We start from the raw sequence: 22,494 nt of genomic DNA, 5'->3' as shown, positions 1-22,494 counted from the left end.
GAAACTAACTTCATTGTTCAGTCTGTTCAAGCAGTTCTACCTGCTTCCTGAGCTCCAGGTCTTCCAGTTTATCTCCACCGTTCCCCTTGTGAGTCTCCTTCTGCTCCACTCCAACCTGCAAAAGACAAAAGCTGCGTCCCAAATGGGACACTATACACTATGAAGTTATACACTACGTACCCTATGCACTTACACACTCGACAGCGTTGTATAAGAATGTAGTGTCGTCCCAAATAGAACACTAATGGTCATTTACTAACCACAGATAATGTTTGACAGTTGCCAAATTAGTGAAACAAATGACCAAGCTATCAAATAATACCTGCCATGAGTATAACCGCATTCATCATCAGGAAGCAGCATTATCACTCTCGAAGGAGAATTTTGCTTTCATAATCGAAAATAAAGTAAACTGCGGCTGTTGAATGCGTCAAGTGTCCAACAGTCCACACTTCTTTTTAACGGTTAAATAAGTGCATCATCTAGGAATTTAAAGTGCACTTAGTCTTTTAGGATTAAAAGAATATTTCAGTGTGAACGCATTACTTACACTGTTTATAATATAAAATGGCGTCGAATAGTGTACAAGTGTGCGATTTGGGCTGCATCCAGAGACATCACTGACAGAGCCCTACCTGCTGTTCTCCAGCAGTTTTTAGACAAATGTCCACCGATGCTTTTGGGAGTCTCCCTTTTCTGCCTGCTCTCTCTCCATTACCTGAAAAAGAAAAACCTGACACAGACAAGGCTAAATTACTATCTATACTGTACCAACCACCACTACTTCATCTTGGAAGGACGTCCATTGATTCATCCGTCCATCTGATTTTTTAAAATATATTTTCCTCACCATCTAGTCGTTGCTGAGGTGTGATTCCCTTTTCTCCATGTGGTCCCTTCTGATCTGTAAAATACAATAAAAAGGTGTCAAGTCATTCATTTATCTTAATACCGTTCTTTGTAAGTTTCATCTATCATTGTCTCATCTGGTTCTGTTGTAGAACTAACAAGTAATATTTCGCAGCTATAGATGACAATCTATAAACTTTAGAATAGATAAATGTTTTACAATAATTAGTAAAACTGTCAATAGAACAAATAACTGAACATCTGCAACAACGACATAAACTACAAATAAATAATACAACAGCCAGACAATCTATCTGACAATAGATGTACAGTGATATGAATATGTGTTAAAGCTGACAGCATACAAATACATTATAACAGATCAATTTATCTGACGATATAACAAATAACAATCTGCAAATGTTAAATTAGATAGCAATATACAAATGAAGCATACAAACAAACAAAAGCTATTGTATCTATCTCTGTCTATCTGAAGGAAATACCCGACCATCACTTACTGTCACAGTAAGACCAGGTTCTCCACCCACTGAAGCTCCACGAGCACCCTCACCTGAGTCTAATTAGACACACACCTGACAATCATCACCTTCATCATCACAGCACTATAAAGACTTCACTCACGGTCACTCAGTGTTCGGCCTCTTCGCTAGTAAAGAAAGGACTGAACTCCCTAGACACTGCAAGTGTAGCTGCTTCGATAGCAGTTTACTTGCGTCTCCCATGTCTCCCCTAGTGTGGTGGCTCCTGGTTCCTCGTCTGGTCTTCCTCCTGTTCGCCATCTATGGTATCCATGTCCGGTCTCTAAGCCTGCACAGTCAAATATCTGGTTTATGGACTATTATTATCTGCATCAATATGCACATCTGCTTATACTCACCTGCCATCCTGCAGATAAACATTGTTTATATTATTCACCTGAATCCCATCCCATCTGTGACACTCACTCTGTAAAAATTAAAATAAATTATTTTAAATGTTTTATAAAGTTGATTTGATTCAATTTAAATAAGACAGTAACTAATTTCTTACGATGCACTTGTCATTACTGAGCTGTTTCCCAGTTCTTCCACATGCTCCATGCCAATCTGTCAAAGAGAAAGATATCAAGTCTTTAATCATTCTTAATACATTTCTTTGGAAACTAACTCCATTATTCGGTCTGCTTAAGCAGTTTTACCTGCTTCCTGAGCTCCAGGTCTTCAAGTAAATCTACAGCGTTCCCCTTGTGAGCCTCCTTCTGCTCCACTTCAACCTGCAAAGAAACAAAGACAACCCCAACAAAACCCTCCCTGCTGTTCTCCAGCATTTTTACATAAATGTCTACCGATTCTCCTGTGAGTTTCCCTCTTCTGCCTGGTCTCCATTAGCTGAAAAATAAAAACCTGACACAGACGAGGCCTATCTAACTATCTACACTAGTGGTTCTCAAAGTGTGGTACGCGAGCTTCCTTCTAGTGGTACATAGAGGAATCACTGAATAATAATCAAAAATATGTGAACACTCACCAGGGGCATTGCTAGACATAAAGCACCCCCTACCTATATAGATAAAGCAAAGGAGAAGCCAGAAAAAAAGGGGCAAATTATTTTTTCAGCAAACGTGAACAAAATGCCATGTATAACTATTATCTTCACCTGTTGGACTAATATGAACTGGGATGATGGAATTACTGTCTAACATAGGCTACATGTGCTGCTAAAGATTACAGAGACAGATGAGAGGTTTTCACTGACTGTGGGCTATATTTTGGGTTGTTTTTAATCTAAATACGGACAAAATGTCTGCTGTGTAGTTCATCTGTAGTTGGTAACATATCGAACAATGTAAAGAGCTGTATGTGTTTATATATGTTCATTTATTTAATGTAATTACAGACGTTACAGAAGGCTATTTCGCACTGTCATTGATCTGCAGTTATAATCAACTCATGTTCATAGAAAAGTTAGTAATAAACATTATGCACAAGTATTTATGTATGTAAAGCATCTGTTTTGTGAGAAGAGCTTCTCATATGATATGTGAATGACCTGTACAGCTTTATTGTAGACATTTCCTCGAGCGAGAATGATGTGACTGAAACTTTGTCATACACTACGCCCACCAAAAGGGTACCCTTGGTAGTGGAAATGCAAGCCTGATAAAGATGACACGTACTGTACTGTACCAGTCAGTGGAAACGAGCCATAATCTCTCATTTAAATATGTAGTTGTGACTCATATATTAAAAATACAAGTTCATGTTTGGATTTCAAGGGAGACCGGGGATAGTTGTAACACTTGCAATCTCTACAACTAGTTACAAATCAGTTGCTTCACTTCACACATGCTCATATTAATCCTGATACCACATGAAAAAGTAGTCCTGTGACCGACACAGCAGATATTAGATGGGTAAAACAGTAATATTTTTTCCTTTAATTATTTTTGAAATGGCAATGTCAGATTCGTAATTAAACCCATGTAATTTGTGTGTCTGTGTGTGGATGTATTTAATCCACATTGTTGGTGATAATGTTTTAGCTGTTAGCTGTAAGGAGAACAGATTCATGACCACATAACACTGGCTCAGTTGTAACAACAAAATTCTTGCTAGTAACATCAGTGAAATGTTGCCACCAACCCCAATCAGATTTAAACTGTATTTATATGATTAATTTCAGTATTCCTATAGCTCTTGAAAGAGAAATGTCAAGTAGTTTGAGTTCAGTGTTTGAACTCTGTGGGCTCATAAAGCCTGCACACACATTAAAGGGCACATAGGTTACCCCTTTTTTCATATTTAATATAAGTCTTTTGTGTCCCCAGAATGTGTCTGTCAAGTTTCAGCTCAAAACACCCATCAGATTATTCATTATAGCTGTTTGAAGTGTCTATATTATAGCTGGAAAAAAGTTTTTGCTGTTTTTTTGTACTGGCCCTTTAAGGCTAGTCCTCCCCGCCCACCATTCCCACGTGCCTGTCAGCAATCGCCGCCCTCGGCTGCCTCAGGAAGCAGATCTCACGTAACGTGTGTGAGAAATACGACAGTAAGAACTTTAACAATCAGTATTTGATGCATTTTTTTTTTGTGGAGTTGCAACAATGAGTCACACACAATGTCATTACAAAGTTCACACACACACAGAGAGAAAGAGACAGCGTGTTAAGCTTTGCACTCGTTTTGCACGCATATGTGTCATGATACTGGTAATATCCACTGCTGTATGGATATCTGTTATGTTGATGTACAAAATAAACCCGATTTAACGTCCACAAACCGTGATTGGAGTGTCTTCTTTTATAATTGTTCTGACACGCGGCTGTGCTGATAAAGTGAATTGCTGTAATTCATTACACACATGCTGTTTTAAAACATTTTAAACTTGTAAAACTCACTCTTGATCACGTTTGATGATGATTGATGAACCTAGCGAACTGAACACACCTTTTATTCCCGGTTGCTTTGCGCTCGTCCTCTTTTTTTGATATGATTATACACGTGACTACCGGGACATGTTAATGCGCGCAGCTGTCAATCAATATTGGTAGGCGGGGGGACCGCACTCCTACGTGAAGTTTCGGTCGATCTGAAAACCGCTCCAATTGGTCCACTGTTTTTATGTTGTTAAATTTGAAAAAAAAAAAAAAAAAAGCACTGGGTGTGTTTATTTCATCCCAATATGACAGTTTATACATTATATATACACACATTTCTGTCCAAACAGTTTGTAAAGTAGATTTTTCACCATAGGTGCCCTTTAATAGTGTTCAATTGTTGAAGCTGATGCACATTTTAATAAGTTTTGTAACACAGAGACACACAATTTATACTGAAAGCTCGATGATTAGGAAGCTTTTAAATCCATTTTTTTTGTCATAATTCCTATTTTATAATGTTACATCTCACCCCGGTGGAAATCATCATTAACATCTCACCATGGGGTGTGTTGAAATTAACCCAGACTGTGGGGTGAATTGTAACATTTCACTTATCCTGTTTAAAACTAAAAAAATTTCACATTTTCTGTTTGTGCTGCAAAAATAACTTATAGACACTTGTAGCTCAATATCTCAAAGCTATATAAAGAAATATAATAAAGAACAACTATCCCCGGCCTCCCCCATAAATGTCATATGTACATGCAACATATATTTCAAAATGGATCAAAAATGGTTTCTATATAATATGAAGATGACATACAAATTTAAGAGGTCCAAGCTACATTTCCAGGTTTTGATGAATATAGGCTACTATATGCTAATACTTTACCTTTAAGTTCAGTATTTTATATATTTATTTATTTCCTTTTTACGAACAGTACCGATTTTAATGAACTTTTAAACACATTTTATTTAAACGTAGGCACAGTACAGTGTTAACGTTCAAATTTTTATAATGTTTAAAGTGGCCGACATTATTTTTAAGAATAAATTTGCCTTGTTTTTGAACTGTGCAGAGCTGTAGCTGATTAATTAGGCCTACTAAGCTACTATATTTCGATGCTAGTCGTTAGGTGCTACTTGGAGAGACAAATTCTTTCTGAGGTGAAAAAGTTTGAGAACCACTTATCGATACCAAACATCTTGGAAGGACATCCAGCGATGCACCCGTCCATTCCTGACCATCAATTTCCAGTCATTGTTGAGGTGTGTGATTCCCTTTTGCTCCATGTGGTCAATTCCAATCTGTAAAATACAATAAAAAAATATCAAGTCATTAATTAAACTTAATACCATTCTCTGTAAGTTTCATCTACCATCGTCTCCAGTCTGGTTCTGTTGTATCCCTAATAAGTAATATTTCGCAGCTATAAGTAAATAGATGACAACTTAGAATAGATAAATGTGTTACAATAATTAGTAAAACTGTCAATAGAACAAATAACTAAACATCTGCAACAACAACATAAACTACAAATAAATAATACAACAGCCAGACAATCTATCTGACAATAGATGTACAGTGATATGAATATGTGAAGCTGACAGCATACAAATACATTATAACAGATCAATTTATCTGACGATATAACAAATAACAATCTGCAAATGTTAAATTAGCAATATACAAATGAAGCATACAAACAAACAACAATCTATTGGACAACATATCAAATGGCATTCATTAATAGTTAGCCTACTAAAGAAGAAAAGAGAACACACAACTAGAAAACAATCTACAGTCTAATCGAAGAAAGACGTGGAAAATCTAATATAATAATCCGAAACGATATGACAGAGAGAAATACTAAAATCTTTAGTGTCCTTCACTAAAATCACGTCGAAACAACCAAATATAATAACCTAAAATGATATTTTTAGAAAGATCTCTTTTACATACCGCTAATGTCAGCGAAGGTCAGACACTTAATGAAGTTCACACTAGTTTCTCAACGTCTTCGACCGTTTTTCGAACACATTCTTTTTTTAGAACGCCACTGACTGTGGTAACCACAGCAACGTCACCGCGCCGCCATATACAATCTCTTCGTACACTCTAAATGCTTTGGCAATACATTTTTTATAACATTTGTCATGTCAATAAAGCAATGAATTGAATTGAATTGAACTAAATTGAATTGCAATCTCTGCAACGCTGTTTTATGAGTGTTTAAATAATAGCAAATTTGATTCTCAGTTTGACCAACTTTTGTATGTTTATGTTCTATTTTGCATGCACATACGTCTTATTTTTCAGGCATATAGTAAATTAATCTGTTTCTAACCTGTATGTAATAAAAAATAAAATATAGTTCAGTTTAAGCCACCAGAGAGCAATGTAGTGAGCTTCGGTCCGTTGCTCTAAACTATCAACGCGGCCGCCATCTTAATCCGGTCATCAGTGCGCTATAAACAGACGCAACTGAACGGAGGAGCAGCTGTTTTCTCCGAAATAAAATACAATAACGCTTATATTTATTAACTAATTATAATTTTTTGGTGTGAAAAAACTTCAGTTACATAGAAGGAAACTCAAACTTGTAATGTATATTTTATAGTATAAAGAGAGATGTATTCTCAATAAATGTATCTCCTTTATGAAAAATAGTACTTGAATCTACTTTTTTTCTTACATTTTTTTATAGCAGTTACCAAAAACTGTTCACAAAAAGTAACGAATCACACATTATTATAATATAACAAATTCTATACAATAATGTAGAATAAAATTATACATTATATCTGAAAGGATGAATTAATAATATCAAATAGAATATGAAATAGTATGTGTGTGCTATGTATAATCATAATTCGAGTATGAATAATACTAATACAACATTGCGTACATATTGGCTAAAAGGAACGTATAAAAGGTTTTTGATTTCATTGGCAGTGACTGTTTTGCAGTTTAGTGTGCATATAGGTGTGAAAATACAAAGATTATATGTAAGCTGCGACCGTTACCATTTTGTTTTGGGGACTATGGGTGAAATACTTTTGTGCTTTACTAAAGAATGTGTTGGCACCGGTTGGCACTTGTATGGTTTTGATGACTGAACCATTTGCCTGTTTTGATTGGATGGCCGATGATTGTCTCCGCCTACAGTATGCGTGTCCATGGCAATCTAACATGGCTGCCCACGGTAAGCAAAACGGAAATGTTTGGGTTTCGATGGTAACTAATTTATTGGTACACCTTAGCTACGCATGTTTAACTTAAATAAGTGGACGACTTTAATAAACTAGACCCAGATATTTTTAAAGAAACAAGCGGATTAAAAGAGCAGAATGTGCACTTTTGTTTAGGATGGAGAAGTAGGCATCTTGTAGCCGATTTAAGCCATTCATAGCACGTCTGTCTTTTCCCCAACAAATAGATGTTATTAGTTTATTCTATTCTTGCATTATGATTAACTGCCTGTTGATCTTAACTTAATGCTTAATCTGTGTGTGTTACTAACGTTAGTTACCGCGTGTTCACTAAATGCGTTCTCGCACTTGTCATTATTGTTTGTACAAATTGTATCTTGTGGGGCAGCTGTCATCAACACTTTAAATGCAACCGGTTGCGATTTATTTTCATCTTTAAAAAGTCGTGTTTTTGAAAAAGATAAGTCTAATGAGAATCTTTTTAGATAACCATGTTACTTTGCTAAACATTAAAAACCACAATTACTAGTTCATTGCGGCAGAATACCCGATTAATTTCAACACTGGCTCCTAAAATATGCTGTATGAAAACGTCATAAAATGGCCTTTAGTTACAGTGGTCGAGTGTGTTTACTTTGCAAAAATATCTAATAATATAAGAGTCTTTCCATTTATCGTGTAATACTCTTAAATAGCACCTGACATTACTTGTCTTATTAACACTACCAATGATACTGCTCAGGAAATCTCTGTAGATACAACCAACACATTTTAATGAATATTTATATATCTTTCCGTTATTGTTAAGTCAGTAATGTTGTTCACAAATGCTTCATGTCAATTGAAAGGGATATTCACCCAAAAATGTAAATTCTGTCCAGTTACTTGCCCTTGTTTCAAATCTATATGGGTAAGTTTTTTTTTCTGTTAAACAGAAAAGAAGATAATTTGAAGAAAGGTCGAAACCTGTAACCATTGATTTCTGTACTTTTTTTCCCCTTATGGAAGTCAGTGGTTACAGGTTTTCAGCTCTTTTCAAACTTTATATATATATATAAATATATATATTGTAAAGGTTTAGAACCACTTTAGGGTAACTAAATACATTTTCTATACTAATTACATTAAATACTTTATACTAATTAATTACTAATACTAATTCCATTTTCAATTTTGGGTGAACTATGCCTTTAAAAGTACACTGTTCTGTAACTTTGTATGTTTATTTCATTTTCAGGCTTGTCTTTGTTTTGTACTACAGTTTTTATTGTAAATAAACTTGTAACAAGTTGGCCTGGATCATGGGTTGAAACATTTTAACAAAGACTTTTGAGGAAGACAATGAGCCACTGGCCCAAAACAGCATTTTATATGTATGCCATGTGCAATATTGGAAGCTGGTTTGTGAACTCTCAAAAGCAAACTGACTGTTATATTGTATGAATGCATACAAATTCACAAACCAACACATTCTCACCTGTGAAAGATTTATACTATCTATATTTATACTATTTATACTATCTTTGGTTATTAAAATGTCAGTAGCAGTGCCCCCTTTTCTTCTACAAGTAGAGACTGCACAATATAGTGGCATCTTGGAAAACTGCATTACCCATTTCAAGATGGCAGATGCATTAATGTGACTAAAGGACTTTTACTTTTAGATCTACTTTATTTTCACTAATTCAGTATTTATTTTCACTTTTGCAGGAAGACAACCTGTTGTATCTTTTCAAGCTGTTTTTTTCTTCTTATTATTTACATGTCTGCCTTTGTTTATTCTGTTGATGCTGCTTCTTAACAAAGTACCTCAGTTGTCGTCCACACCACTGCAGATCCTGTTTCATTTGAACGGCTGGTATTTTGCTGCATTTTTCGTTGCTGAGATTCTAATGTTCATATACAAAGGTGACGTATGGGCTCTTGAAATATTCTGAGGGTTTGATTTTATTTGTCAAGTAATCACTGTTTGTTCTGACGTTTGTAGGAGTAATACTCCCTTACCCACAAGATAATCTGATATTGGATGTTGTCCTGCTGCTCCTCTTCTTGGGCCTTGAAACCCTCAGACTCTTTTATGGTCAGTGTCTTATAATCATTAATATGCTGTAGTTTGTAGAATGTTTCAGTTAGAGTTCTGAAATTATACTCAGTCAGAACTTCAAAAGGCCTTCCTGTGAAGCAGTGTTTGACGATGCTCAAAATTTAGCAATAGTGTGCATTAGTCTGGCCTGCTTCTTCAGCAGTGCTAGTTCTGGAAGTGTTTTTTCCCCTGGTGGGACTTTATGAAACTGTGTTTTAAAAAAGTGCTGTACCCACACAGAATCTGCACCCACAGTAAATTCATAGAGAACTAAGCAGGTTTCTACAGATTTTTAAGCTCATCATCAGTGGTGGAAAGAGTACTGAAAAATCATACTTAAGTAAAAGTAGCATTACTTGCCTAAAAATGTAGTGCAAGTAGAGTAAAAATATCTGTTGTAAATATTACTTAAAGTATGAGTAAAAAGTAGCCCTTTCAAAAGTACTCTATATTTGGTTGATTTTAGGTTGAGTTAGAAAGCGACCAAAATCCAGCGTTGAGACAACATCTTAACTAACGTCATATCGACGTCAAATACTGGCATTTATTTGTCAGGCATGGCAACAAAAATCCAACATCTGATAGACGTCATAGTGGTAATGTCCACACGTCAAGCTACATTGAGGTCAGCCTTAAGTTGGGTTCTGATGTCAACCCAATTTTCATTTCATGTCAACCCAATTTTCATTTCATGTCCCCACGACGTTGGGGTATAACGTCAATCTGACATTATGACGCCATTTTGATCATGATACAGTAAACATTCGTCATCTTCTCATCAGTGACATGCATCTAAACAGTCTCTGGGTCAATGCGTGTTAAGATTTTGGACATCTTCTTGCACACTATTAATGCTTCCAAACAGTTTGCTGCAATTATACATCACCCATGTCTTGATGAACTAATCTCTATTGATTTTTTTGTATCATATATACACTCATCAGCAATAAACAGGCAGTGTTTGTACTACAGGTAATGAAGAAAATCATGTATGGATATGTTTTCTTGCTGCAGCTTGGGTAACTTTTAAGTTACTTTTACTTGTATGGATTTTGGATACTCCACCTACCTCTGAAAGTAATACTGATAATAATTTTCAACATCTTTTAGTGGATGCATTATATGAGTTACCTACTGCAGCTTAGTTTAGGGCAAAGAGAAGAAATCAATGCACTGATCAAGAAATGATTCTTGATCGATTCAGAAGTTTCCTAAATGCATATTGCGATTCTCCCCTGAATCGATTCTGAGCTTAGCATTTGCCAACAGAAAGGTTCTGTATGCTTTGCAAACAACCACACTGTTTTAATCCTTACACAAATCATTTGAACATAAAACAATCATAATTAAAGTTAATGATTTAATAAAAGTGTTTACACGAAGTAGAGTGTTCATAGTGAGCAGTGTTTACATTAATCCCGTGGAATAAAAGCTTTGGCTCAAGTATATTTACAGTACATGACTGAAGCACATGCGCTCTTCTTCACGCTCAGTGTATGATTAAAGCTAACCTAAAGCGCCATCTGCTGTTCAAAATCAGATTCCATTCTAGACTGAATCGTGATCCGTTCCAAAACTAAAAATCAATCCATTCATCAATCCACAATACGTTGATTTATTGTCGCAGCCATACTTTGTTTACAAAATGTGTGCTTCTAATAGGATTTGCATTTGTAATTTTAAAGTTAGTAAGCTCTTTAATTTTATTTGTTAAGTTTTCGACACCTATAATCTCAATATCATTCTGCATAAATCTGCAGATTTCATTTATTTACGTATTTTTACCAATTCTGTGCATAAATAGCTAACAATTTCACACAATATGTCTGGTTCTGTAAGCTTTAACCCAATTCAACCAGCTATCAGGCGAAGCATAAGATTACAAATTTTCATTTAAAGAAAATGAGTATAAACAAAATGAAAGAGGTGTGTAGAGACTGTGCACTTAATGTCTTTTGAGAGAAATAACTCGAATCAAATGTGTAAAAATGTAAAAATCATTTGTCTATATTGAAACCATATGGTTCAAGTTAATTTCAAAATATGCAAAAAATATGGATACACATTAAGTATTTTAAAAATTAAAGAAACTTCACTGACATGCTTGGCCCATTTCACCCTTTTTTATTGTTAGATTTGTCTGTACAGCATCATGGGTAATGTGGTTTTCCTGCACAAACTCCACTATTAGACACAATTGTTTATAAATAAGTTGAGCTAATGAGAACAGATGGATTCAGCAGAAGCATACACAATCGATTAACAACCTCAGAGCTCACAACAGGTCTGTCTTCAAAGGTTCATTAGCTAGTTGAAAATTGCTTTCCCTGAGGATAAAATGATTGGAGTTTTTAATTCCGGAGCATGACTGTTGACCTCTATTGCTTCTATTTTAATATGAAGCTACTTTACTGTATTCCAAGTTAAAGCAATATAACAGAATCCATGACAGACGAATTAGTCTTAATCTGTTGCAAGATAATCATGGTCTGTTATGACTTATTCGGTCTAGGAGGAAAAATTGTTAGAAATAAAAGAATTAGACATGTATATTCTTGTCGCTGCTGTTACAGTACATTTTCACAGGCACTTTCATTCACAGTTTTATTTAGAGACATGCCAACATAGCAGTAAAGTGAAATTTCTCGTTTTAAATAAACTTAACAAACAGTGGTGCAAAAGAACACTACCTATTTTAAGTGTTAACTATTTCCTAATTAGACATATGTTACTGTTAACAAGATTGGGATACAATAATAGTTATTTTAATTCTGCATGGATTTACAAAATTATAAGAAAAAAAAAGTGACTAAAAATGTTAGATTCTTACAAGAAAATGCAAAAATACCCCCAAACATGACAGTTTTCTCAAATAAACTGTTAACACTTGGTCTATAAAATAGTTTAAAAAGAGATTCAAACTATATGTTTTTAAAGTTATGTTTAGCACAAGCAGTTTTTTTTATTCATTGTAAATATTATATTATAATATATTCAAATAATCCATTATAAAATCAAATATGTGGGTTATGTGATTATAACACTAAATTTGAATTACAATTCTATATCCTGTTTGTGGTATCACTTTAAATTCAATAAAAAGTCTTAGACTGAACTGGATTTTATTACGCATTCTCCATTCAGCTCTAAATAGAGCTCAACCCTGCTGTGTAAAAAAAAAATTATTATAATAGAGGTAATTGCCATCTCTGTTTTGTACAGTTGTTATTGGTGAAATTGCATTGATCCATGTTGCAAATGTAGTGATGGTGTGTGATATCTGTCTTTCAGGCTGGAAGGGGAACCTGTGTCAGCGTTCTCTGGCTCTGTTTATGAGTGTTGCTATTCTGGTGCCATGTGCAGTGCTGAGTGTTTACTACCTACTGCTTCAGACCTTCGTTTTACGCCTTGAGTTCGTCCTCAATGCTGTGCTCCTCTGCTTTTATGGCTTTGAGCTGGTTCTGGGACTGATGACAATCTCTGTTTTCTCCAGGTAGCTTTTTTTTGTGTGTGCATATTTATCCCATAGTTTAAGTATTAGGAGACACACATTATAATGATGTCCATGGAGTGAATATACCGGTCAAAATTTGGAGTCAGTAAGACTTTTTAAATGTTTAAGTAAGCTTATCCTGCTCACCAAGGCTGGATTTATTTAATCAAAAATACAGTACAAATTGTAAAATTGTGAAATGTCATTGCACTATAAAATTACCATTAATAAATGCCACCATGATGAACAGCATAATTTTCTATAAAAAAAAAACAATATATAATTGATATATACATTTATATAATATATACTATTGAAGTCAAAATTATTAGCCCCCATTTGAGTTTTGTTATATATATATATATATAATATGAAGACTTCATACAGATAGCTGTACACGTGTGTCTGTGTTTTAAGTGAAAACTTATTTAGAAACTCAATGGAACAAATTAGTGGATATTCAGTAACTGACTTGCTTTGTAAAATAACCACAATTAAAACGCAGTGTTTCTCTTTCAGGGCCAACATTTATTAAATCCATCTTCTGTTTCGAGGAAAACATGAACACTCAATAACAAGGAAAAGCAGCAGTCATTCAAATAGAGAACTGTCAAGATCTACATAAAGCTGACAAGTACTTTTACTATGTAGATATTGTATACAGTGTAAATGTATTTTTGTAAATAGAAATAGTGCCATTATTAAATAGTAAACTGAAACAGTTTAGTCACTCATTTACTACACCACACACAGAGAAAATCTACTGTCTTTCAGAAATTTGGGACATTAATGAAGGCCACTTTAGCTAATCAGAAAAACTGAAGCATTGTGAAATATTAATAACATTTTAATACAACTGTTTATATAATTACTTTCATGAAGCATTTCTTTTTATTATCATTATTGAAAACACTTGTACTCCACAATATATTTTTGTGGAAATAATAACATTATTATGGTTTTAAAAAGCCATTCATCTGATCATTTAGAAAAGATACAGTATACCAAGCAAAGAATCCTAAAGCTCTGACCCAAGCTTGGCGTACATCCAAATTTATTTGAAAAAAGAAATTGGTCTCCTTTTGTTGGAGACCAAGCTTTGCAAAGCTTACATGAAGATACATAACACGCTACAACAAATTGAAAGCTTTACAAAGCACCAAATGGCCTAAAATGGCTAATTTTCCAGATGTTTTAATTGTGTCAACAAACGCTTATGTATTCTAGCTGCGACTGCTCTCAGGTAAATGTCATAATCCTAATTACAATTGGACACAGGATTATGAGCACACTCAGATGCCTCTTTAAAACAATCTCTACTAATCCCTCAGTGTTTCTCAGTGTCCTACTGCATAGGACAACTGTGACCCCACATAGAAAACCCATTCAAGTGTTACACTTCACTGACTGCTTCGAAGAAATGGCTGCAGTGGACAAGGATGTGGCTGAGAAGTTTTTGGACAGTAATCCAATGTTTGCCAAGCAATACTACGACACCAGGTTCCGGGCGAAGGTCGTCTCTGACCTTCTGTCGACCACCAAGCAAACCGAAGTGGACATCAGCTCTCATCATGACCTGAGCTCTATTGAGGAGTGTGAGATCATTTTCGACATGGTGCGGGACATGCAGGAGAACCTGCAGATGGAGAGGGCCGTGTTTAACCTCATGCGACATCTCAGCTTTATGATCCGCGCAGACCGCATGAGTCTCTTCATGTACCGCCAGAGGAACGGAATAGCTGAACTGGCCACACGAATCTTCAATGTTCATAAAGATGCCACCATGGAGGAATGTCTGGTGCCACCGGACAGTGAGATTGTGTACCCGCTGGACACAGGCATTGTGGGCCATGTGGCCACCGCCAAGAAGACTGTCAATGTACCTGATGTCACAAAGGTGGGATATAGCTTGATGTTTAATCTATATTACATACGTTGTGTTTAGTTTTAGTATCTCATAAAGAAGAACTACTATTATAAATATTGTTAAATAAACTATTATATGACCAGTTAGCCATGAAAGCATTTTTTTAAAAGTAATATGTTAAAATAATCAATGATTTAATGTATGTGAAGACTTATGAAATTAATTTGATTTCAATTTAAGCAGCTTTTTTTTACAGTAAATAATAAATAAATACAGTTGAGTAAATAATAATATGAAGGCATATATAATAAATAATTACTAGTATCTAATAAAAGGTACTACTATCCAAAAATGTACTAGTACCTAAGTAACCTTAATGTCATATTTGGAATACATTTTAGTCATAACTGAAAAGCTGATATCTTAGTGACAGAAGTCCATTGAGTCAATTTCAACTAAGTTTTGTCATTAGTAACATTACAAATAATAACACTTTTAAAAAGGTACTAGAATCTGTTCAATCAGTAGTAGTAGCTTACCTAATAATAACCTTTTATTGAAATTAATAGTAGTATTTAAAGAAGAAGTACAAGTATCTTTTTAAGGATACTAGAGTGTCATTATGTACTAGTATGTAATGAATATTTATCTAATAGGTCTGATTAAATGTTAACTAGTAGTATCAAATTAGTATTAGTAAATGAATAGCCAATGAGAACCTAATGAGTGAGCATTAGTAGCTAATAAATAAGTACTAATACGTTTAAATGAAAAGATACTAGCATCTAAAACAAGTAGGTCTACTTTTGAGTACACTGAAAAAAATATTTAAAGAGGATTCCTTGGATTTACGAATTTTTAGTTAAGTGGTTGTAAACAATTTATTTGATCTGAATTTAAACAAAGAAATTAAGTTGTACATTACTACATTTAACTTGTTTGATTAAATTCAACTCATATAAATTGTTTGCGACAATTTTGCAGACATCATTTTTTTCAGTGTAACTCTTAATGTGACCTGTAGAGGGCAGTGCAACGCCAGTAATTCATACTCCAAATTTGCTTCAAAGTCGTTTTGATCAGGCCAAAAGATAAGTAAATTAAGGCATGACTATTCAAAATTTTATGCACCGAGTGATTTATGATTTTGTCCAAGGGTAGGTGTGTTTTATAGAGTTATTTATTGACATTTCAAACAAAACTGGCGTTAAAATAACGTATTCAACATTAAACATAAACTATCACTAAAAAGGATTGTATGCTAACCATTAGTGTTTGCTGTTTTGGCTGATAAGCATGAGAGATATGCAGGTGATGCAGCACAGAAAGATATGTGTGAGTCAATGTGCTGTGTGACGACCGTGAAATCTCACTCTCTTTGATTAGAAATTACTTACCATTTTTCAAAGGAACAGTCCGTCTTGGCACACAGTGTGCTTCACCGCTTCAGTCGGCAATATACTTTCCTCTGTGGTGCTCATAACCACTTAAAAATGGGGTTTCTCAATCTTGACAATGGCGTTATGTGACCGAAATACCAAGTGGTCTATTTAAAACCCTCGAGGTGGCGACAGCATCGTATCTCTGTAAGAAATGTCTGATAGACTGCTGAGTAACTACATGTTTGTCCACAGATATGCTAATATTTCTAAGTATTTGCACATTTATATGCAAAACGTGTTGTCGTCTTCATAATTCTGGGAATGAGATTGCTTCAACTTTTACTTCTTTTGTACTGTAGGTCAGTTATTAATATGCAAGGCTGGTGCTGGATTAGAGCAGGTCAGTGCTCTTCCCAGTGTGTTTAGGTTAGCGGGGTCTGTAGGGGATAAAAGTCTTTAATCTGAGTTGAATTAGAGCGATCCTGGATTAAATCTAAAGGTCAGTGCCTAACGCTGTGTTCCGCTGGTCAGCAGAATATCAGCGTTTACCTGGACTCTACATTTACTTTTCATTTTTACTGGTAATATGCAACAAAAAAAGATAGTTTGACCCCCCCCCCCCCCCCCCCCCATTTCTTTTCCAATTTAAAAGCAAATTGACGCTTAAATTCAGTAATATAAATTATGCATATAGGCATATTATGCAAAATTCTGTGTCCATTATTGATCCACGATGGGGAGAAAAGTTTGTTTTATTAAGCTGTCGGTAACACAATAACAGTACATGGAAAATGATGTATTAATATATCAATTAAACATTACTTTATTGTGAATAAATGTTGAGTTAGGGCATGCTCTAATTATGAACTAACTTTAACTACAACGTGAGTCAGAAGAGTTTATCAGTAAATAATGGTTACCTTAATTACTTGTTAGTACATGGTGTTAATTAATATATTAATTAACATTTAAGTTTAAGCTAAATGTAACCAACAGGAACTCATGAGCCGTTAATATATAACTATGTCATGACTTTACTTGGAGAGGCACATCACCATTAACTACTCATAAACTCCTTTGTTTAAACTGTTGCTTTTAATGTTGTATAGCCCGTCATATTGGGGTAATATATACACATCCAGTCCTTTCAATTTAAACGGTAGACCAATTGGAACGGTTTTGAGACTGACCCGCAACTTAACATAGGAGTGCGGTCCCCTCGTCCACCGAATTGATTGACAGCTGTGTATTAACATGTTTCCGTAGTAATGCGAATAATCATATCAACAAGACAGGACGTGTGCAAAGCAACCGGGAATAAAAGGTCTGTTTAGTTTGCAATCATTATCAAATGTGACCAAGAGTGAGTTTTACAAGTTTAAAATGTTTTAAAATAGTGCATGTTTGAAATGAATTACAGCGATTTACTTCAGATTTACTTCATCAGCACATCCGCGTGTCAGTACAATTATAAAAGAAGATGATTCAATCCCGGTTTGTGGACGTTAAATCGGGTTTATTTTGTACATTAACATAACAGATATCCATACAGCAGTGGATATTAACCTGTATCCTGTCACATTTGCATGCAAAAAGAGTGCAAAGCTAAACGCGCGGCCACTGTGTGTGTGTGTGTGTGTGTATCTGTGTGTGTGCGCGTGAACTTTGTGACTCATCGTTGCAACTCCACAACAAATGCATAAAATACTAATTGGTAAAGTTCTTACTGTAGTATTTCTCACAAACGTTACATGAGATCTGCTTCCTTCATGCCTGTCTGTTGTCTGACGCAGCCAAGGGAGGAGATTAAGGTACACTGACAGACACGTGGAAATGGTGGGCTTGAAGGACTAGCCTTAAAGGCGCAGTACACAAAAACCACTACCTGCTTCTCAGAGCTATAAAATAAAAATTTATGAAAGGTATTAAAAAATCTGATGGGTGTTTTGAGCTGAAACTTTACAGACACATTCTGGAGACCCAAAGGACTTAAATCTGGAAAAAGGGTAACCTAGGTGCTCTTCAACATTAATCACAAACTAATGTGGTAATCAATGCATTAACTAACAAGCAATCATGTACTAACAAGTAATTAAGGTAGCCATTTTTCACATGTAAACTTATGTGACTCATGTTGTAGTTAAAGTTCATAATTAGCACATGCATTAACTGTGTTTCTCAACCACATTCCTGGAGGACCACCAGCACTGCATGTTTTCGGTGTCTCATTTGTCTGTCACACCCATTACAGTCTCCGCTAATGAGTTGATGATCTGAAACAGGTGTGTTTGGTTAAGGAGACATGGAAAAGGTGCAGAGCTTGTTGTCCTCCAGGAACGTGGTTGGGAAACAATGCATTAGCTCATCATTAGTTCATTCAATTAAATTCACCTTTATTTGTATAGCGCTTTTACAATGTAGATTGTGTCAAAGGAGCTTCACATAAAAGATCATAGTAAATTGAAACAGTGTAGTTCAGTTTTTGGTGTTTAAATTCAGTTCAGTTTAGTTCAGTTCAGTGTGGTTTAATAATCACTACTGAGCAAATCCATCGATGCGCAGCTCTACAAATCCTGAACCATGCAAGCCAGTGGAGGCTCAGTTTGGCACGACCAATTTTCCTCTGGCCAAACATCTTGTGCAGAGCTGCAGTCAAGGTGCCGGAGGCTGCAAACTGGACCTCAGGGAATACTCATCTGTCCCTGGAGCATCACAGGAGTCGCGAACAGTCTCATGCTCTCCGCTGCTCCATGACCACCACAGCAGCTGCTCAGGATACGGCCTGGTCCAGGATATGGAAACCTTGGGATCATCTCGTCGCTGGTCTTGGATCGAATCAGTGGCGCTGCATAGTCTGAGGGCCTCGGGAAGAGTATCCCCAGGAGGAAATAGAGAATAAAGAGAATAATTAGCGTAGCTGTTTATAGTGTATATAAATGAGATGCAGAAACCTGCATGGAGTACATTCATGTATACTATAGCTAAGTGATGCACTGAGTATATGCTTTACTTAAAAGATAGGTTTTTAATCTAGTTTTGAATTGGGAGAGTGTGTCTGAGCCTCTGACATTATCAGGAAGGCTATTCCAGAGTTTAGGAGCTATAAATGAGAAGGCTCGACCTCCTTTACTCGACTTTGCTATTCTAGGTACTACCAGAAGCCCTGAGTTTTGAGATCTTAAAGAGCGAGTTGGATTGTAGTGAGACAAAAGGTTGGTTTGATAAACAGGAGCTAGATTATTTAAAGCTTTAAAGGTAAGAAGCAATATTTTATATTCAATACGAAACTTAACAGGCAGCCAGTGTAAGGAGGATAAAATTGAAGTGATATGATCATTTTTTCTAGACCTGGTAAGAACAGCTGCATTTTGTACTAGCTGAAGTTTGTTAATAGAGGATGCTGGGGAGCCAGCAAAAAGAGCATTACAGTAATCCAGCCTTGAAGTCATAAAAGCATGGACTAGTTTTCCTGCATCTGAGATGAATAGCATACTAGTTCATAATAAAGTAATGTTTAGTTTACATATTAAAACATAATTTTTCACGTACTATTATTGTAAAGTGTTACCAACCTTTCCTTAATTATTTATATTAAATATTACTTATTTACTAATTAACATGTTGATTTGCATTAATCTACTTTCATTGCATGTCTAATAAATTTACAATAAATAAATATTTAAATGAAATAATAAACATATAATATACCAATTTACTATAAATTAATAAATAACTAACAATTAAATAGCATTCATCTAAGTTAATGTGTTAGCTCCATTAATATAATTCATATATAAAGTTAGAAATACAGAATATCAAAACATGTAGGTTTATTTATTGATATTTTAAATGACTTGATATTTAAATGACTTGTTGATATTTATATTTAAATAACTTGAGCTAACATACAATAAGCAGTTATTAAAGATGTTTTAAAAGTAACAGTCCTCCCAAACAAAGTCATGAATTACGTTCAAAATTTACCATCAACAAGTTGCATATTGGACCTTCATTTATAAACAATGAACATTAATCCTTTAAATGATACAAATTCGTTAACAACAACAATCAATTGTTATTTATTACTAAAACAGAGTACATAATTGTGTTTGTCAGTGATTTTAGCATTATGTAACCCACCGGTCCTACTGCACACAACACAGTCTGAGCTGGGATCGAACCAGCGCTTCTTTGCATGGGAGTTGGTTGCTATAACAAGGAGGTTAAAGACCATGGCCTCTAGCGTTTGTCACTAGAGCACCTTTAGAGGTCGAAGGAGTGAGGTTTACCTGCATAGCAATTCACTAGCTGGCCTCTGTTACACTCACCCCCTAAACCTCACTCCTATCCCGGACGAGCCCCCACGAGTAACCCACCGGTCTTAATGCACCCAACCCGGTCTGAGCTCGGATTAAACTGGCGATTCTTTGCATGGGAGACATTTGCTCTAACAAGGAGGCTAAAGACCATGACCTCTAGCGTCTGTCAATAGAGCACCTTTAGAGGTCACAGGAGTGAGGTTTACCTGTATAGCGCTTCACTAGCTGGCCTCTATCACAATTCTATTATTTTAACATCATATATGCTTCACTCTCCAGGACAGCCATTTCAGTGACTTTGTGGACAACCTGACAGAGTATGAGACCAAGAACGTGCTTGCGACCCCCATCATGAATGGCAAGGACATGGTGGCTGTCATGATGGCAGTCAACAAGATCGGGGCTCCTCATTTCACTGCTCAGGATGAAGAGGTACCATTCACTCATACCATACTCAACACTAACTCCGAGCCTTGGTGTGATGATGTCAATCTGAAATGTAAACACTGCAGAAAAGATTAATTAAATGCATTGTGCGACCCACGCATTTTTAATCTCCAAAAGTTTCACTGAATATTAATACTGTTTAAGCATTCTGATTAAACTGACTTCAACAGAAAAGATTAAACTCTCTACTGAACTGAATCCAATGTTCTGTCTTGTAGACGCTGAAGAAATATCTCAACTTTGCTAATCTTGTGCTCCGAGTGTTTCACCTGAGCTACCTGCACAACTGTGAAACCAGACGAGGACAAGTGAGATTTCTGAGACTGAGATTTCAAACGTGTTCACATTCACTGTCATTCTAGGATCTTTTTCATGTCATTTTTTCCCAAATCTACTTTGAAGGTGTTGCTCTGGTCTGCCAGCAAAGTGTTTGAGGAGCTGACTGACATTGAGAGACAGTTCCACAAGGCTCTCTATACAGTCCGAGCATTTCTCAACTGTGACCGCTACTCTGTGGGCCTCCTCGACATGACCAAAACTAAAGTGACTATCTGCCTTTCTATCTGTCTAACACTAGCACAACAACTAGCTAGCCTAGGCCATACTTACAACATTTTAAATGCTAGCAACATGATAAAACGTTAGCTACACGCTAGAAATAGGCTAGCAATGTAATAAAACATGTTAGTTTCATGTAAATTTATCCTAACATAACTAGAATCTGTGTGTCTGGCTGCCTGCCTATATGTCTGTTTGTCTGTCACTAGCAATATGTTTAAACAAACCTCTTACAAGCCTATAAGATGTTTAAATAAACATCTTATTAGCTTGTTTAACGCTGTTACTATTGCACTAGTACCTTGATATGTCATTTGAATCATATTTGAATCAGTTGAATCATTTGTGCCTATTTAAATATATGTTTCTGTTAAAATATTTTGTTTTTGTGTATTTGTAGGAGTTCTTTGACCTTTGGCCTGTGCTGATGGGAGAAGTGCCTCCGTATAGCGGACCAAAGACCCCTGATGGCAGAGTGAGTGATACTCAGGATAAATAGGAAACATAATTGCTAATGTAATTGTTAGTCATGTCAGAGAAACAGAACTGCCCTGAATTAATCTTCATCCAACTGTTGCATATTTTGTGTTTTACTTACAATATAAATTCTGCTTCAGGAAGTGATTTTCTACAAAGTGATTGATTACATATTGCATGGAAAGGAGGACATCAAAGTAATTCCGTAAGTGAAGGCATTTTATTGGATGTTAAATGTGATATGTACTGGCATGTGTTGTATTAGTAAGCTAGTAGTGCCATATGTGTTTTCATGCATCTCTCTACCTTACATACATTTTAATAACTGTACCTTTAAATATATGAAGAAATAGCTTAATTTTTAAAGAGTAAAATTGAGGTTGGCTAGATTATTTTGGGCTTTTGCAGTGGTTAGACAAACTTG

General features: G+C 35.5%; 3 protein-coding genes across 3 annotated transcripts in view; 2 read left to right on the top strand and 1 right to left on the bottom strand.

The window, feature by feature from the left end:
• The window catches only part of arhgef37 (Rho guanine nucleotide exchange factor (GEF) 37), a 284,253-nt gene that overhangs the window by 61,703 nt on the left and 200,056 nt on the right, over nucleotides 1-22,494 (bottom strand). The window lies entirely within an intron of this gene.
• tmem216 (transmembrane protein 216) lies at nucleotides 7,320-13,626 on the top strand. The gene is made up of 6 exons (XM_056471989.1): nucleotides 7,320-7,437; nucleotides 9,155-9,168; nucleotides 9,259-9,352; nucleotides 9,432-9,524; nucleotides 12,819-13,020; nucleotides 13,540-13,626. The coding sequence occupies exons 1-6, from the start codon at nucleotides 7,335-7,337 to the stop codon at nucleotides 13,553-13,555; spliced, it is 522 nt and encodes a 173-aa protein (XP_056327964.1). The 5' UTR covers nucleotides 7,320-7,334; the 3' UTR covers nucleotides 13,556-13,626.
• The window catches only part of pde6a (phosphodiesterase 6A, cGMP-specific, rod, alpha), a 31,412-nt gene continuing 23,154 nt past the window's right edge, over nucleotides 14,237-22,494 (top strand). Inside the window, exons 1-6 of the mRNA XM_056471983.1 lie at nucleotides 14,237-14,917; nucleotides 20,868-21,020; nucleotides 21,254-21,343; nucleotides 21,438-21,578; nucleotides 21,994-22,068; nucleotides 22,211-22,275. Coding sequence (XP_056327958.1) covers nucleotides 14,237-14,917; nucleotides 20,868-21,020; nucleotides 21,254-21,343; nucleotides 21,438-21,578; nucleotides 21,994-22,068; nucleotides 22,211-22,275 — 1,205 coding nt within the window. The remainder of the gene's footprint in view (nucleotides 14,918-20,867; nucleotides 21,021-21,253; nucleotides 21,344-21,437; nucleotides 21,579-21,993; nucleotides 22,069-22,210; nucleotides 22,276-22,494) is intronic.

The sequence above is a fragment of the Danio aesculapii genome, chromosome 14 (genome assembly GCF_903798145.1).
Source record: "Danio aesculapii chromosome 14, fDanAes4.1, whole genome shotgun sequence".
In the NCBI taxonomy this organism is placed as follows: domain Eukaryota; kingdom Metazoa; phylum Chordata; class Actinopteri; order Cypriniformes; family Danionidae; genus Danio; species Danio aesculapii.
Note: the sequence above shows the minus strand (reverse complement) of the source record. Positions and strands in the feature narration are given on the sequence as shown.

Bases quoted from the DNA above. Each gene is read 5' to 3' on its own strand.
- tmem216 (XM_056471989.1), top strand. From the start codon at position 7,335: ATGGTTTTGATGACTGAACCATTTGCCTGTTTTGATTGGATGGCCGAT. The intron at 9,353-9,431 runs GTGACGTATGGG...TGACGTTTGTAG, and splicing joins TCTAATGTTCATATACAAAG to GAGTAATACTCCCTTACCCA. The intron at 9,525-12,818 runs GTCAGTGTCTTA...TCTGTCTTTCAG, and splicing joins AACCCTCAGACTCTTTTATG to GCTGGAAGGGGAACCTGTGT.